This window comes from Thermobia domestica, chromosome 12 (genome assembly GCF_964235325.1).
Source record: "Thermobia domestica chromosome 12, izTheDome1.hap1.1, whole genome shotgun sequence".
Lineage (NCBI taxonomy): Eukaryota > Metazoa > Arthropoda > Insecta > Zygentoma > Lepismatidae > Thermobia > Thermobia domestica.
The window spans coordinates 209187819-209205970 of NC_137465.1; the positions used below are offsets into that span (position 1 = coordinate 209187819).

At 36.2% G+C, this 18152-nt stretch overlaps 1 protein-coding gene across 1 annotated transcript in view; it reads left to right on the top strand.

Moving 5' to 3' along the window:
* Positions 1-18152, top strand: part of Suv3 (Suv3 RNA helicase) — an 84352-nt gene that overhangs the window by 21445 nt on the left and 44755 nt on the right. Inside the window, exon 3 of the mRNA XM_081734679.1 lies at positions 15471-15639. Coding sequence (XP_081590805.1) covers positions 15471-15639 — 169 coding nt within the window. The remainder of the gene's footprint in view (positions 1-15470; positions 15640-18152) is intronic.

An 18152-nucleotide genomic window follows, 5' to 3' on the forward strand; every position in this document is an offset into this window, starting at 1 on the left:
AGCATGAAATACATAAATTTCGCCTAAAGTTATAAAACAAAAAAACAAAAATGGAGAGAGGATAGGACCCCTCTAAATACACCCTATTATCTAGGAACAAACAAACAGACACGCACAAAAAAGAATTTTCGTCTTAAATATCGATAGTGATTTCCCCGTTGGAATAGTTAACGATCTTAAAACCCAAACCTAATGTTACGAAAAGAAGAAAACAGGATTGCTCCCTTACCTATTCAAAACGGGATTTTCCCTAATCATCCTCTGCATGACATTTGTTTTCATACTATACTGTACATTTGAGTCTCATTGTATTATTATTATTAATTTCCATAATCGAAATAACAAAACAGAAACGGGATTTTACTTATTTTCACTTTAAATTAATTTATTTCGGAATTCGATTTAAATCAACGATTTTTATTAAAAAAATCAAGTGATTTAAATCTTGATTTAAATCGTGATTTAAATCAGACTGATTTAAATCAATCCACCCTGCTTTAGAGTAATGGAATCTAGAAACATGATTGTTTAAAGTAAATCTTTCCGGTCAAGCATGGGTCCCCAGTCGCCTGGATGATAGAATTCGTCCTTCCTCTCCCTTCACTTCCACTTCCACTTGTCTCGGTTGGAACTTCAAATATCAAAAATCTACGCTTAGCTTAGCACCTCTCCATATCAAATCTTCGTTCAAATCTCTTTCGTTTTGTGTGAATTGATTTCCTTGTTCGTTAGTTGGTTAGGTTAGTTTTAGTACTGTTAACTATTGTGTACCAAAATCTGAAATTGGCTCTGTTGTTTGTGGTTAATAGGACCCTTCTAGTAAACTTTAAGTATGGAATGATAAACCGGGGGTGATGTTTAGAACGTTCACTGCTTTCTCTCTCTATCCTGCTGGCATGTTGTTAACATAAATGCTTGTGATAATGGAATTACCTGAAGCTTGTCCGCTCACCCTGTAACTTAAAGAAATATTTGGCAGATACGATCAGTAGTTAAAACTTTGTGCTACACAAAAGTGACACTAGAGAAGTTGCGATTTAATGAGCCATGGGCAAAGAAATAGTTAAATATATGAAGAAAGTGTGTATTTAGAGACGTGTTGCGCCTGAAATAGACAGGTTGCCCGCTCGAAATAAGATAATATTTTATTTCTTCAGTGTGTTCATGTAGGCCCGGCCATTCTCTATCTCCACCGCTGCCACTTTCATAGGGTGTTCAGCCATTAGGAAAGCTGTTGGGTGAAAATTGTATTCAGTTTGTGAACCGAGTTAATAAGTATGCCGTAAACCTTTGTAATAGTTATTTTGTATTCCTGATGAATGTCAGCAGGCCAAGGAAATGTTACCCCCCCCCCTTTTTTTTTTTTCGAGTGATGTAATAATGTTTTTGAAAACAATTGTAAAAATTAATACTAAATTGTGACAAAGTTTAATTTGAGTAACATAGCCATTCATTTTTTTTTGTTTATATATAGGTCAACCGATATAAAAAGGGACTTGTATTTTGTTTTATGTAACTTAAATCTTCAAAATTCTAAAATGTACTTGCACTAAGAATCGGATTGACCGAAAGTTTATATTGTACGAAAATAACTAACTAACTATAATCGGAACAAAATTTTTCTTTGGAAATGTAAGAGGTGCGTTAAAAAGTTGTTCTGAGCGCGTAGAAATTGTTGTGAAAGTAAGATTGGTGAAGATAAATTTGGAATTAAGAACATAATTTGGAACTAAATTTTCAACCTAATTAGACTTTTTTTTTCCCCACTTGCAATGTGTGCTTCAGTCTTTTTCTCCCCGTGCGGGAAGGGGAACTCTGTCATTGTAGTTCATATTTTTTTTTTTTTTTCTGTTCTAACAATAAATTTAGCTTGTACTGTATGAAGTAGTAGTCATTGTGTTCTGAGATCTGAATATCCCCTAGTTATAAGCTCGATTAACAATATTTGGCAAGTGGTGTTAGAACGAAAGATTTAAATACGTTACAGTGCTTCACGCAGTGGTCTCCACAGGAGAAGGATCCTGATTCGAAGCGTAGTTTATTTCATTTTCTTTTTCTTTTTTTTCTTTTCTTTTCCAAATCTTCCTTTCTTCATTATTGCAGATGTTATTTTATTTCCCTTTTATATTTTAACTTAAGTTTTTTTTTTTTCGTTGCGTCAATACAATTTAAGTTACGGTTGGATAACCTGGAGTACTTTCAGTACCCAGAAGAGTGTTCAACCTAGGCCAAATTCTGAGGAAAGGAAGAAAGCGAAATAAATCGTTACATTAAAAAAAGTGGCGACCCAGCCTTAGGATGATTCTCTTGTCTGAGTACTGCTCGAGAAGTGACGTGTAATAATATTAATGGATAATTCAAATATTAAGTAGGTGAAGTGGAAGTGAAGTGGAGAGATGGTGGGTGAGTTTTGTTTTCCGGCGCTGGGACTGGAGGCTTGACTGGAAATATCTTATGAGTGTTTATATAAGTATATAGTGTTCTTGAAGTGAAAGTTTCAATGTCTTTTTGTTTTGTTTTATGCTAACTGTGTTTGTAAAGCGATTGTAAAATGGCGTCTCGTGGAAGTGGCTCCGATGGGGATAGCGTTTGTTCGGGTTCTCAGCAAAAAGAATATGCATGTTGTGATAATGCGCATCAAGTAGTCAGTAATGAAGGAGTAGAGAAAGTGAAAGCCGTGATGTGCGAGAGTTGCCTTCGCTGGTTTCATTTTGATTGTGTAGGTATGAAGAATACCTCTAGCATGTTTGCTTTAGTAAGCGCTGATTCCTACCGCTGGGTATGTGCAGGGTGCGAAGCGGCTAAGCTACCTCAGCCTAACAATGGCAATGACGAGGATCCCGAAAAGGGAAACAAGGAGTTTACGCTTGATAACGGTATTTCTGACAATGCACCCATCGCGACCTCGTCACCTGTCTTACGAGACAATTGTACTGTATCGTCTGTCTCGCGAGAAGACGGTCTTATGTTAATGATGGAAAAGCTGTTCAAGAAGATAGACGAAATTAGTTACGAGGTAGTTAGTAGTAAAAAGGAGGTGAGTAAAGTTAACCAGAAAATCGACGAAGGGTTCGAGAAATTTGGGACTCAAATTACTGAGGTGCAGTCTAAAATTGAACGAACTGCTATAACCGTGCAGCAATTATCCTCTAAGTTGGAGCAAGTAAAAATACAAGCTCATGAGGAATTGCAAGTAGCAAGCCAGAAATTAATGGATAATGTTGGGATAGTTAGCACGAAGGTCGAGAGTAATGAATTACGAATTCAAACGCTTGAGCATAATATGAAGGGAACCTTGAGTAGGCTCGAATCTCAGGATACGCGTTTGCAACAATTACCTGAGAGGATAGAAGCGCAGAATATTGTTTTACAAGAAGTTAAAAGTAAGCAGGATGGAGTTGAGGGCGCAGTGGGCGAGCTGAAATCACAGAATTCCAAAACAAATGAAATATTAGAGAAGTATCAATGCGAAATAGGAAGCGAAGTAACAGCATTGAAACAGCAATTAGAAAAGTTAGAATTAGCTTTGCATGAGGATAGTAAAAGTGACAAGTCTGTAGATCAGGAAATTCCTAGAAAAAGAGCGCACGTGAACTTTGAAACCGGGCTTGCTCAAACAAGTAACCGGAATAGGAATATCCCAACTAACAATCCTTTTGTATATAACCTGTCGACTCCTCCTCTGTCGAGTGGTAATGATAATTATCATTATATGGTAGGTAATTGGCAAAACAAGATTTTTGAGGGTACTAACTTAGGAAATTGTTTCGGATCTTCCTTTATGACAACCACCCCGAACTTGGAATCCCAATGGCATTGGCAAGGCCAAAAACCTGATGTTTATCCAGTAACTTCTAACCCATTTTTCTTTTCACCTAGTGGTGGTTTTCAAAATTCTCCTAGTTTCTCATCGTCTATTATCAAACCTAAAGACCTTAAAGACTTTCCGGTTTTTAGTGGAGAGGTGACTGCAGGTGCAGGCCGATCTTTCTTGCGAAATTTACAACGATGTTTGGATATGTATAGATTGTCTGATACCGAAAAACTTTTAATAGTATCGAAGTGTTTGATGCGGGGGGCCGAAGCGTGGCTGCAATCAGTGGCACGCGATATTAAAAGTTATGAAGATTTTGTAAAACTTTTTAAGAAACAGTATTGTTCTGCTAGTATGGAAAGGATCCATAAGAAAGCTTTGCAAGCTTTAAGATTCGATAGGTCGAAATTTTCTACACTGCTTGAGTTTGCTTGGTATATAGTTGAGGTTTATTTCAATATAACTGAAGTGCCAGACCAGTCCGAATTGATAGATATTTTATTGGGTTGCTTGCCGGCTGAGGATTCGCGGTTGTTCATGGTAAGTCCGTGTTCAGACATCGATGAATTGATGGCTAAAATTGCAGCACTGTCGGGTCACGCAAACGCGCACGCGAGTGATTTAAGACCTCCTGCGAGACGGTTTTCTGCCAAACAGGCTAAAGTCGTCAAAAATAAAATTCAACAAGTAGAAAGTGGGAGTCAAACTGATTTTCTTAGCTACTTCGACAGTCAACGTACTAACCGAGATAATTTAGGATACGGTAATGATAATAGAAATAATCGGAATGGTCAAAACGCGCAAAACAATCAAGGCTTTGGATCGTACCGAGGAAGGAATCGTAACTTCCGACGAAGGTGGCGTGGTAGTCGAAATGGAAATTCGAACTATAGGCATGAGTCATCAGAAAACACTTCCGGTCAAAGTAATGAGAGAAATAGTGATAACATAATTTTTACCAATAACTCGGGAAACATAAACGGAAATAGTACGACCCCAGACAGACGGGCTCCGGCCCCGGAAAACTAGAAAGGCAGTCACTTTTGGAAATGGGGGAAGCTGGCTGCGGTAAGGATGAAGACCCCATTATAATTGATCAGACATTAGAAACTATTCCTAAAACTTTAATACCGTTAGAACCTAATGAAATTTCTCAGACTTTTGATATTAATCAACAATCAGTTTATTTCAATGTAAATTTTGTAGTAGAAGACGAAATATCAGAACCAATTAGTGAACATTATTTTTCATCGTCTCCGGTAGTAAGTGGTAATATTGGGGGTTTAACGTTAAATTGTACAATAGATAGTGGCTCAGATCTGAACCTGATGGACTGGGAGATATGGAGAAAACTTAAGCAGAAATTCCCATCTGCTAAGTTAAGACCATATTCAGGATTGACTTTGGGCGCCTTTGCCGGCAAGGAGAAATTTTCTGTGCAGGATGTTCAAACTTTTAATTTAAACATTCAGAACCGGATTTTTGATGTGCCAATCTTTGTCATAAAATATTTAAGGACTGATTTAATTTTGGGTTGTCCCTTCTTGGACAAGTTCCAAGGAGTGATTGATAGATGTAGAAGAGAAGTTAGATTGAAGGATAATTCCGGGAAGGAAATTGTTATTGAAACCACAAACCCGAACATACTTTCGGTTTCTATTTCGATGGTTGAAATCGAAATTAGTCCTTTTCAAAAGTCACTGGAAAAGATAGTTGCGGTAGTAAGCGAAACTTCTAATAGTATAGATCAGTCTAAAGTGGGTTCATTGACAGATTCGGTTAGGTTGGAGAATAAAACTAGTTCGGTGACGGAATTTGAATCTAATCTCAGTGAAGATGAAATTCGAACTTATATTTCCTCTCGAGACGATCTAGACTCCTCTTCGAAACAACGCTTACAAGATTTACTTATTAAAAATAGAGATCTCTTTTCTGAGTATCCGCGAAGAGTTAGAACACCCCTGTGCAGGATCGAATTGACGGATAAGGTGCCTATTGTCGGTCCGTATTATCTTATTCCCCAGTCTATGCAGGCAGCTTTCGAAGAACTTCAAAAATGGATTAAGTTAGGGATCGCCAAAGAACAACCTTCTCCTTACCGCAACCCGATCCATTGTGTGAAAAAAGCTTCTGGTGGTGTACGCCCAGTCCTTGATACGCGATATCTCAATAAAAAGGTAATTTCATCTAAAATACAAGTGGAGCCGATTGGGGACATCCTCAATCGTGTTGCCAAAGCATGCTATTTCAGTAATTTTGATTGCTCGTCAGGCTATTACGGAATAGGACTTCATCCTTCTTCGTATAACTGTACCAGCTTTGTTTACTTAGGCAGACAATATGTAATGACTGTTCTTCCGATGGGAATTAAAAGTGCTCCATCTATTTTTCAAAATGTAATGTATAGTTTTTTTCAAAATTCTAGAAATCGTACGTAACGGTCTATCTAGATGATGTTCTCGTCTCTAGCATCACTTTAGACCAACATTTTGAACATTTGGAACGTGTTTTTGAAATTTTTAGATCGGCTAATTTTTCTTTGAATTTCAAGAAGTGTAGTTTCCTACAGAAAGAGATCCACTTCTTAGGACATGTAATAAGTGGCCAGGAAGTTAAGACAGACCCGCGTCACAACGAACCGATAAGATGTTTTCCTATTCCAAAATCCAAGAAACAGGTCAGGCAATTTTTAGGTTTAATTGGTTGGAGACGTAAGTTCATAGCTAACTTCGCAGGACTAACAGCTCCATTTTTCGACCTTCTTAAAAAGGATAAGAAATTTCAGATGACACCCGAATTGCTAGAACTTTTCTTCAAATTAAGAGAAATCATTAGTCAACCTCCAGCTTTAGGCCAACCGGATTTTTCTCTTCCTTATCATATTTATTCGGATGCTTGTGCAGAGAATTTAGCAGGCTATTTGTGCCAATACCCTTCTCCGGAAGCAGACCCTGTGGTGATAGCTTATGCCAGTCGTCGTGTTCGACCACATGAATTATCTTTATCAATCTTTCAACTTGAACTCTTAGCCGTACTGTTCCTCTGCGAACATTTTTCTCAATATGTTTTGGGTCGAACTACGTATATTCATTGTGATAACGCTGCCGTTACGCACGCGTTTACAATGAAGAACTTGGATCCTCGTACCACCCGTATTTTATTGAAATTGCAACGTTTTGATTTAATTTTCGAACATTTATCCGGCCGGTCCAATCAAATTGCTGATATACTTAGCCGAAATCCTCCTGAGGTAACTAAGGAACAAGAGCTCCGGTATGTAAATTTTCTTACGGTACAGGATTCTTCAGCTGTAGACTTTAACGAAATTAAGGAAAAACAACGTACCGACCCCCTTTGTGTTAAACTTCGGTCCTCTTTGGATAACGTTTCTAAATCTAATCATATTTTGGTTCATCAGGATCTTCTTTATATTAAAAATCGTAAAACTAATCAGTGGCTGTTAGTTATCCCTCAGGAACTTACAACAAAAATCGTTGAGTTAGTTCATTCCAAGGGACATTTCGGAGTGAGGAAATGTTGGTCGTTTTGTCGATCATTGTTTTACTGGAAAGGGGTAAAACTTAGTATAAAACAATACATACGAAATTGTATAAAATGTGCAGAAACAAAATTCGCAAACCGCATTATTGCAAAGGATGATTGTAGCATAGAGGCAAGAATGCCACATGAACGATTAGGATTGGACATCGTGGGGAAATTACCAGGAAGTCATTGTTTCTATTATATTCTTTCAATAATAGACATTTATTCTCGGTACGTGTGTTTCTTTCCACTTAAAACGGCCCACGCTAAGGAGATAATAGCAGTGTTGGAAAGGAGATATTTCTATCTGTTCCCCTATCCCAGGGTTATTATCTCTGATCGTGGCCCACAGTTCCTTTCTAAGCTTTTTAAAGGATATTGTAATCGTAACAGTATTAAGCATGCTCTCACTTCCAGCTACACCCCGAATGCGAATGGCCTCGCGGAACGCAGCCATAAAGAACTTAATCGTATTATTAGACTGGAGTGTCAGGAGAGACAAACACAATGGAGTCAGGTATTAAAGCTCGCGCAGGAACTTTTAAACTATTCCCTATGTAGTAGTATAAACTGTACGCCTGCTGAACTGTTCTTATCCTATTCAGCGGCGGAAGTTTTCAAGAAATCATTTCCGTGGCCCTCAAATTTAAATAATTTAAATATTAGAGATAAATATCTTGAAATTCACCCGGACGTGACCTCAAAAGTTGAAAGAAAAAGGGTAAAGAAAACTGGGCGAGAGGTAATCCTGAAAGAGGGACATCTTGTGATGGTAAAAACCCATTACCTCTCATCTGCAGTTAAGCATGAAACGTATAAATTTATGAAATGCTATGTCGGCCCTTACGTGGTCCAGAAAATTCTGAAAAACAGCGCCATTCTTTATACGTTGAAAGGCGAAAGTATAGGAACCCAAAACTTTCAAAACCTAAAATTATTTGACTGTACCAAGGAGAAGAGATTAGAACTCCTCCGTGATTATCCTCACATCATACAAGACGAAATTACGTAACGATTAGAAGGTAAAGGAAATAGAAACCAAAAACAGGCTATAAAATATGTAGTAAAAAAAAAGGTTGTAGGTCTTTCAATTTTTATTATGGTATGTGATTGTTTTATACTGTGATTTTGTTAGTGGTAAGAAGATATTCCTTACGTTAAGACAGGTATAAATTCGTTGTCATGTCACATTGCGTTTTTTTTCCTCTTATTGTTAGTGTATTTCCATGTCATGTTGTCATATTGATTTTTTTTCTTTTCTTTCTTCCATTAGTAGTGTATTTCCATTCTCGTGTACTTTATTTTTTTTTTGGTTAGGTATAGTCTTATGTCATATTATTTGTGTCTAGCAGATGATTTCATTGACTGAGTCTTAGGTGTAATTTTAGGTCGTGAGGGTTAATGTGAATTGTCAGTGGAACCTGAAATTTTTTTTTATAGTTTAAGAAGTTTTTTTTTTCTTTTCTCTTAGCTAATATCTTTGTAGGTATAGGTTAGGATCTTTTTTTTTTTTTTTGTTCTTCTCCTTTGTTACTTATGTCGTGTGTTATCAGTAATAGGATGTCTTTTTTTTCCTTTCATTGGTAAGGCTTGTTAAATGTTATGTCGTGTTTGTTATCTTCTACCTGACCTTCATTGACGATTTAGGTAAGAGTTAGCTTTGGTGTCGTGTGAACTCGAATTAAATAATTGGGAATCAAGATGGAAGAAAAATAAATAATCTCGATCGAGATAATTTATTTTTCTTCGGTGGGCCCCGAAGATGAGACGGTCCCTTTTTCCGCTCATGTATAACTGTTTATATTAGTATGAGATCGTTGGGATCTGAGGACCCAAAATGGCGCCCGTTTTCGAGTTCGATCCAAAGCCACATCAAGTGTTCGTTTATAGTCCTCGCTGTGCGCGAATGTGCTGCCACCAAGTGAGAAAAGCTAAAATAAAAACAAAAAAATATCAAGTATTTGTTTTTGTTAAGAAGAAAATTAAAACTTAAACTAGATTCATTCAAGTAAGTAGTTATAATTTAGATATTTTTATTTTAATCGTAATTATTTTACCACATTTAATAGGTGGATAAGTATGTTAAAATTTCCAACATCTTCCGGTATTTAAACCTACCAATTGGAAAATAAGGGGGGGGGCGAAGTGAAGCTATCCTCGCCAGGAGGGGATAGCGTCCTTTTTCGGGTTGATTATGGCGTGTTAACATCCCAGGTAGCTACGGTGGACTGAAACCTTGAAAATAGAAGAAACCCACTGCGTTTAATATGTGAGTTATTAGTGAAAATTACAGTTAGGAAGGTGGGGTGAAGGACTAAAGGACAACTATGAAGTGAGACAGTCATAATCCGAACTACGACAGAATTCTTCTTCCCTGATAATGATGCACGTGCTTCACCCATAATGGATTAGTTTGCAGTGGATAAGGTTTGAACGTTAGTTTCCAGGATTACAAGGTAACATCAATGTTTTTTTTTATTTATAATGCGGCTGGAGTAAATCTAGAAAATCAATTGTAAATCCGGAAGGGTCATGCGACTCGGAAGATTCCAGGCGTAGGGGAAGTGACTGCTGCCGTCTAAATTTAGTTTCGGACGAATTGGCTGATGTTTTATAAACTGTGACAAACCTTAAAAATTTGAACTAGGAACTAAATTCTTGGTTTTCAAAAATTTATATTTTTTTTTATATATATCAGATAAAAAGGGGGAGCAAAGATAAATTAATATATACGCCTGCTTATTGTAAATTGTTTCTACGATGATAAAATAACATTATATGAGTTTCTTTAGAGTAATGGAATCTAGAAACATGATTGTTTAAAGAAAATCTTTCCGGTCAAGCATGGGTCCCCAGTCGCCTGGATGATAGAATTCGTCCTTCCTCTCCCTTCACTTCCACTTCCACTTGTCTCGGTTGGAACTTCAAATATCAAAAATCTACGCTTAGCTTAGCACCTCTCCATATCAAATCTTCGTTCAAATCTCTTTCGTTTTGTGTGAATTGATTTCCTTGTTCGTTAGTTGGTTAGGTTAGTTTTAGTACTGTTAACTATTGTGTACCAACATCTGAAATTGGCTCTGTTGTTTGTGGTTAATAGGACCCTTCTAGTAAACTTTAAGTATGGAATGATAAACCGGGGGTGATGTTTAGAACGTTCACTGCTTTCTCTCTCTATCCTGCTGGCATGTTGTTAACATAAATGCTTGTGATAATGGAATTACCTGAAGCTTGTCCGCTCACCCTGTAACTTAAAGAAATATTTGGCAGATACGATCAGTAGTTAAAACTTTGTGCTACACAAAAGTGACACTAGAGAAGTTGCGATTTAATGAGCCATGGGCAAAGAAATAGTTAAATATATGAAGAAAGTGTGTATTTAGAGACGTGTTGCGCCTGAAATAGACAGGTTGCCCGCTCGAAATAAGATAATATTTTATTTCTTCAGTGTGTTCATGTAGGCCCGGCCATTCTCTATCTCCACCGCTGCCACTTTCATAGGGTGTTCAGCCATTAGGAAAGCTGTTGGGTGAAAATTGTATTCAGTTTGTGAACCGAGTTAATAAGTATGCCGTAAACCTTTGTAATAGTTATTTTGTATTCCTGATGAATGTCAGCAGGCCAAGGAAATGTTACCCCCCCCCCTTTTTTTTTTTTTTCGAGTGATGTAATAATGTTTTTGAAAACAATTGTAAAAATTAATACTAAATTGTGACAAAGTTTAATTTGAGTAACATAGCCATTCATTTTTTTTTGTTTATATATAGGTCAACCGATATAAAAAGGGACTTGTATTTTGTTTTATGTAACTTAAATCTTCAAAATTCTAAAATGTACTTGCACTAAGAATCGGATTGACCGAAAGTTTATATTGTACGAAAATAACTAACTAACTATAATCGGAACAAAATTTTTCTTTGGAAATGTAAGAGGTGCATTAAAAAGTTGTTCTGAGCGCGTAGAAATTGTTGTGAAAGTAAGATTGGTGAAGATAAATTTGGAATTAAGAACATAATTTGGAACTAAATTTTCAACCTAATTAGACTTTTTTTTTTCCCACTTGCAATGTGTGCTTCAGTCTTTTTCTCCCCGTGCGGGAAGGGGAACTCTGTCATTGTAGTTCATATTTTTTTTTTTTTTTTTTTTTCTGTTCTAACAATAAATTTAGCTTGTACTGTATGAAGTAGTAGTCATTGTGTTCTGAGATCTGAATATCCCCTAATTATAAGCTCGATTAACAATATTTGGCAAGTGGTGTTAGAACGAAAGATTTAAATACGTTACAGTGCTTCACGCAGTGGTCTCCACAGGAGAAGGATCCTGATTCGAAGCGTAGTTTATTTTATTTTCTTTTTCTTTTTTTTTTCTTTTCTTTTCCAAATCTTCCTTTCTTCATTATTGCAGATGTTATTTTATTTCCCTTTTATATTTTAACTTAAGTTTTTTTTTTTTCGTTGCGTCAATACAATTTAAGTTACGGTTGGATAACCTGGAGTACTTTCAGTACCCAGAAGAGTGTTCAACCTAGGCCAAATTCTGAGGAAAGGAAGAAAGCGAAATAAATCGTTACATTAAATGTTTCTAGATTCCATTACTCTAAAGAAACTCATATAATGTTATTTTATCATCCTAGAAACAATTTACAAGAAGCAGGCGTATATATTAATTTATCTTTGCTCCCCCTTTTTATCTGATATATAAAAAAAAATATATATATAAATTTTTGAAAACCAAGAATTTAGTTCCTAGTTCAAATTTTTAAGGTTTGTTACAGTTTATAAAACATCAGCCAATTCGTCCGAAACTAAATTTAGGCGGCAGCAGTCACTTCCCCTACGCCTGGAATCTTCCGAGTCGCATGACCCTTCCGGATTTACAATTGATCTTCTAGATTTACTCCAGTCGCATTATAAATAAAAAAAACATTGATGTTACCTTGTAATCCTGGAAACTAACGTTCAAACCTTATCCACTGCAAACTAATCCATTATGGGTGAAGCACGTGCATCATCATCAGGGAAGAAGAATTCTGTCGTAGTTCGGATTATGACTGTCTCACTTCATAGTTGTCCTTTAGTCCTTCACCCCACCTTCCTAACTGTAATTTTCACTAATAACTCACATATTAAACGCAGTGGGTTTCTTCTATTTTCAAGGTTTCAGTCCACCGTAGCTACCTGGGATGTTAACACGCCATAATCAACCCGAAAAAGGACGCTATCCCCTCCTGGCGAGGATAGCTTCACTTCGCCCCCCCCCCCCCCTTATTTTCCAATTGGTAGGTTTAAATACCGGAAGATGTTGGAAATTTTAACATACTTATCCACCTATTAAATGTGGTAAAATAATTACGATTAAAATAAAAATATCTAAATTATAACTACTTACTTGAATGAATCTAGTTTAAGTTTTAATTTTCTTCTTAACAAAAACAAATACTTGATATTTTTTTGTTTTTATTTTAGCTTTTCTCACTTGGTGGCAGCACATTCGCGCACAGCGAGGACTATAAACGAACACTTGATGTGGCTTTGGATCGAACTCGAAAACGGGCGCCATTTTGGGTCCTCAGATCCCAACGATCTCATACTAATATAAACAGTTATACATGAGCGGAAAAAGGGACCGTCTCGTCACTTTTTTTTTTTTTTTTTTAACTAAAATTACTTTTTTTTCAAGTTGGTCACTAAAAGTTACTTTTTTACAAAGTTGTCAATAAAAGTTACTTTTTTCGGAGGTAAAGTGACTTTTTCGTTTCATTTATGTTTTGCATTGGCAGTTTTCTAAGAAAAGTATAAAAATAAATGGAAAAACGCAGAAACATGTTACTCATTACTCTTCTGAAAGCTTCAGTACTTGCTGCCACATGTGAAATAGTCAACTTTATTCTCACTTCAGCTTTTATTCTTTCTAAAGCACAGTGGATGGTTGGTGGATGCTTAAGCTCTCAAGGTGGGGTTGAGAACCCTTCTTCATCTATTCTTTCTTCTATCATAATAGTCTTTTAGTTTTCTCTAGTAATAGTTAACGCTCCGCTCAACGTTGTAAGTGTGTGTTTGTGTGGTTCATCTTGTTCGTCTTGTGTAATGCTTCTTGTATGTTCTTAAAAGTAGGTGATGAATTTGAATATTTAATGGCTTTGAGAACTCTAATGTTAAGTTAGATATAATGTCTGGGATGAAGAAATTCGGAACTGATTCTACTTACTCAGAAGCTTTTTACATCTGCTAAATCTGCTTACCGTAACTACAAAGCATACTTAGAAAACCTAAGAAAGGAGGAAGCTCAAAAAGAAGAAGTAAAGAAGGAAAGATGAAACAAAACAACAAACAAAGAGAGAAGTGATGGAGAAATTGACAAAGGAAAGAAGGGGCATGATGAGATTTTGGTCACTTTTTCGTGTACTTTTGGTCACTTTTCAACTATTTACAAGAGACCAGACCACTATGAGCCCTGAGATTTAAACCTATGGTAAATTCCCATCGTAACATAGTTCTAAATTTATCAAAACTTGAAATATGTAATGTATAAAATAATAACAGAAAAAACTATATGAAGAACTACCACATTTTCAGACTACTACAAAGGGAACCAAAGAAACTACATGTATGACGGGAGGCAAGCCCCCCTAACCCTCTGTTACAGTTTCAAAAATTGAAAGCGAATGTACATTGCAAACTGCACAAAACTATATATTTGGAAGGAAAAAATAATTAGAAAGAAATACCTTAGATTTTAATTTGGCTTCATCAATAAGAAACTTTTTTTCCCAATCCTTGAACGAGAACAAATACGATTACAGCATATATAGTTCACTTTCAGACGGTCAATTTGTACTGTTCACAATAACTTACGCCTTTTTCCACATACATTGCAATTTCTATTGAGCTGTAATAATCCGACACTAAAACAGAACCTGTAACTATTAATATCACTGTCACATACTAATTAATGTTGATAACCGATATAAGTTTAAATCTCTCATTTGTTCTTCGTTAAAAGGAACTTCCACACCATTAGAAATTTGCCACCGTAATAGTTCAAACGAACAAGCGGGCAATGTACCTGTGAACCAACCACATGAACAACTGGAGAACACTAGCGAAGATGACGTCAAATCATATCCATACTTCCCTGCTCAAACAAAAAAAAGGATCAACAATACGACACCATGTTCCACGTGACTTGATACCAGTAATGAGCCTTGTGTAACAGATACGTACGCTGAAACCGGAACCAAAAGAACAAATCCCTGAATCGAAGAATCACATAAAATGAATGAAATGACCAAAATAAGAATTTGCCATCACCTTTAAAAAAAAGAAAAAAAAAACTTTGTAATGCACACAAAGGAACGATCATTAAATACAAAACAGAACAACGTACAACAACCTATTTCTCAGTACTTCACAAAATGTAACCGAACTATATGTAAAATTACATAGAATAAATGTTACTATGTTTGTTTGATGTTTAGCGTTTTTCAGTGCCGAGGCAGTGTGAGACGTGAACCTGTGCTTTAAGGTGGAATTCGAACCACTGTAGTGCGTTCAAATTTCGATGATCTCCTATCGGGAGTCGAACCAGGGGCCACGTACACCAAAGGTGTCCACACTTTACAGTATAAGGAGTTTCAGTAGCTATACAGATCCGTATTTCCGAATCGTTCCATAGCTTCACAATACATTGTAGATCTTTATAAGGTGAAAATTCAGGAAAATTTCGTGCAGTTACTGAACTTACTGTTCGAAAATTTATTGTACAGGGTATATACGATTCACCAACATAAATAATTAGAAAGAACGTGTGGTACGAGTTTCTGTATAGAACCAAATGTCATTTATTATTATTATTATTATTATTATTATTATTATTATTATTATTATTATTATTATTATTATTATTATTATTAACAGTGACAACAAATTATTATACTTCTAGCTTACATCTCTAAAAGAAGGAGTTTTGCGTGCTACACTTGTTTGACTTTTCAAAGGAATCACTTACCAAGTTTGGTACAATGTTTTGCTGCATCACATATAGATATATACATGTTTTAAAGGTACATACTGAAATATTTTGTTTACTTCCTAGATTATTATTTTATTTACAGGTATCCAGAGGCACGTGCCATAAACCGAAAAGTGATCTTCCACTCGGGACCTACGAATAGTGGTAAGACTCACCACGCGTTGGAGAGGTTTATGAGTGCAAAATCTGGAGTTTACTGTGGACCGCTTAAGTTATTAGCTACAGAAGTATTCAAGAAGTCCAACGAAAGGGTATGTTTGTTCATTATTAAACTACTATGGTGATTATATTAATAAAAGGAGAAAACAGTCGAATTTTTGTCACACGAGATCCTCCGTAGATGCGAACTCAGTTACACACAAAGAGCAAAAAATTGAAAGACTGGACCGAGACTCGAACCCAGGATCTTTGGTATGCCGTGCCGATGCGTTAACCACTACGCTACTCAGTCGGCTTTTCAGAACAGCCACACACTTTCTCGTTTCTGAAGTTGGTGCTCTCCACTCAGACTACGTGGCTTGTACCACAACCTAGCTGCTGTGCTTGGCCAATCTAGTGTCCCTATATTGAGAACACATTTTGACGGTTTTGTAATTTCATATATGAATGAAAGGAGGAAAGAACCTAATTTTTTTCACATCAGATCTTCTGTATACTAGCAGACATGAATAGAGATACTTTTCTCGTGGAATCTGGAAAGTCCTCCCTGCTGTTCTTGGCGACACTTATTAGAGATGTATAACCCCTTTTACCTAAAAACCAACGTTGCCACATCCCTCTGTTGTCCCTTTCTTCTATCTTCCATTCATTCCATTCGATAGGGTTTATACAAGTGTTACGGAAGTACGGCAACATTGAAGAGAATGACAGTGCACGCGCTGTCTAAGATCAGCCGAGGATGGTTGGGAGAAAATGAGTAGTTGTTGGGCAAAAGATCTCCAAGTTTGTCTGCAACAGTAAGTGCGAATTATTCAAGCATAGCAGCTAGGCTGTGAAAGCCACATGGTCTGCGTGGAGAGCACCGCCTTTCGGAGTGAGATGGTGTATGGTTGCTCTGAGAAGTGGACTGGGTAGCGTAGTGGTTAACGCATCGGCACGGTATGCCGAAGATCCTGGGTTCGAGTCCCCGTCCAGTGATACACGTTTTTACTCTTTGTGTGTTACTATGATGATTATTTGGTGATTATAGATTCTGAAAGTCTAGAATTAAATTTACATTTTGTTCACCTATTTCAGTACATTTTAACTTTTCTTCAAAGCTTACTGTTACTGTTGGAACTTTAAACATAGGTTGAGGTTTCCCGTTCCATTGTAACACCGAGGCTATAAAGGAACTACTATTAGCGTGAGCTCTAAACCACGACCGGGTGCATGCAAGATCAACCCTTACAGTCTAGGCCGTCCCCCATTATACTATCTCTCCTCCAAGAGAACAAGTCATAAACAGTATAAGCCCTAAAAATATGGACACAAGTCCTAAAGTTCTACTGTTTAGGACTTGTAATTGTTCTATTTACTTGCTGTTGGTACAGATTTGTTGGAGTTGAGTCTCTCCTGTTGCTGTTATAAACTTAATGAAATATAAATATAATATAATATGACTAAATATAATGAAAATCTTAATTACGTTCTTCTCAATGAACTAAATAAGTAACAATTTCGTTTCCAGCCAACTTTAACTCCTGTGCAACCTCTGCGCAAGATGAGAAAACAAAAGTAACGTGGGAAGGTAATACACTTCTCACTACATACTTTTGGATGATTCAATGCATTTAGACTAGCTAAAAATAATTAACTATGTTATCACTTAAAAATGGCAGCAAAAGTTTAGCCGCGCACTTTACTAATAAGAATGGCGAGAGACAAAGTAATGAATATAAATATAAGATAAAAGGAAACACTAAATTTACTAAGTTTTGTTTAAAGGAAATACTGAAATTTAGATTCTGACGATGCTAATTGTTAGGTCTTGATAACTTTAAAGCTATTGCAAAAGTTGTACAGCATTTAATACTTTTATGACATAGTGAAGAATATTACATACTAACCTTGGTATTGAACAAACTCAAGTATCATGAGATTGCCGGCTTATTCAAATTTTAGTCAACAAAGTATATCCATTTCGAAGTACTTGATTGGCCTTTAAAATAAGATCACTTTTATTCATTTATTTATTTATTTTTATTGTACAGTATTGTCACTTTCTTTGTGTTTTCAAAGTGACATTAAAACTTTTCCATTACGTCACTTTTAGTTTCATTTACCGGTGTGTGTGCTCTCCTTAATAAAATAGCAAAAATTGACTTCCGTATGCTGATAGATTCCCCAATGAAATAAATCCATGCTGTCGAAAATGACAACTGAAACAATACCTGGATTCTTAAGAAGATCCAAGATGGCGAAGTTTACTCTTCCATTATAAAATAAAAATTTAGTTTCTGTCAATATTTTTCGCTATTGAAATATACAGTATTGGCCAGAATAGATGACTCAGCACAAATAAGTGTCATGTTTATGAATACACAAGAACATCCTCATTTAAATATGGATGTACATTGATATAAAACATTTCAGTTTAAAAACACATACAAAGGATTCATTTCAGTAATAGAAGTACAGTGAAGTATACACGGTTGAGAAGGAGTTCAATATTTGGTGTGCATACCTTTGTTTTTTAATACAGCTTGGATACGAGAAGGCATAGACAAACGCAATTTTTCGCAGTATTCTGGTGTAATTTCTGTAACCCAGACGTGTTTTATAG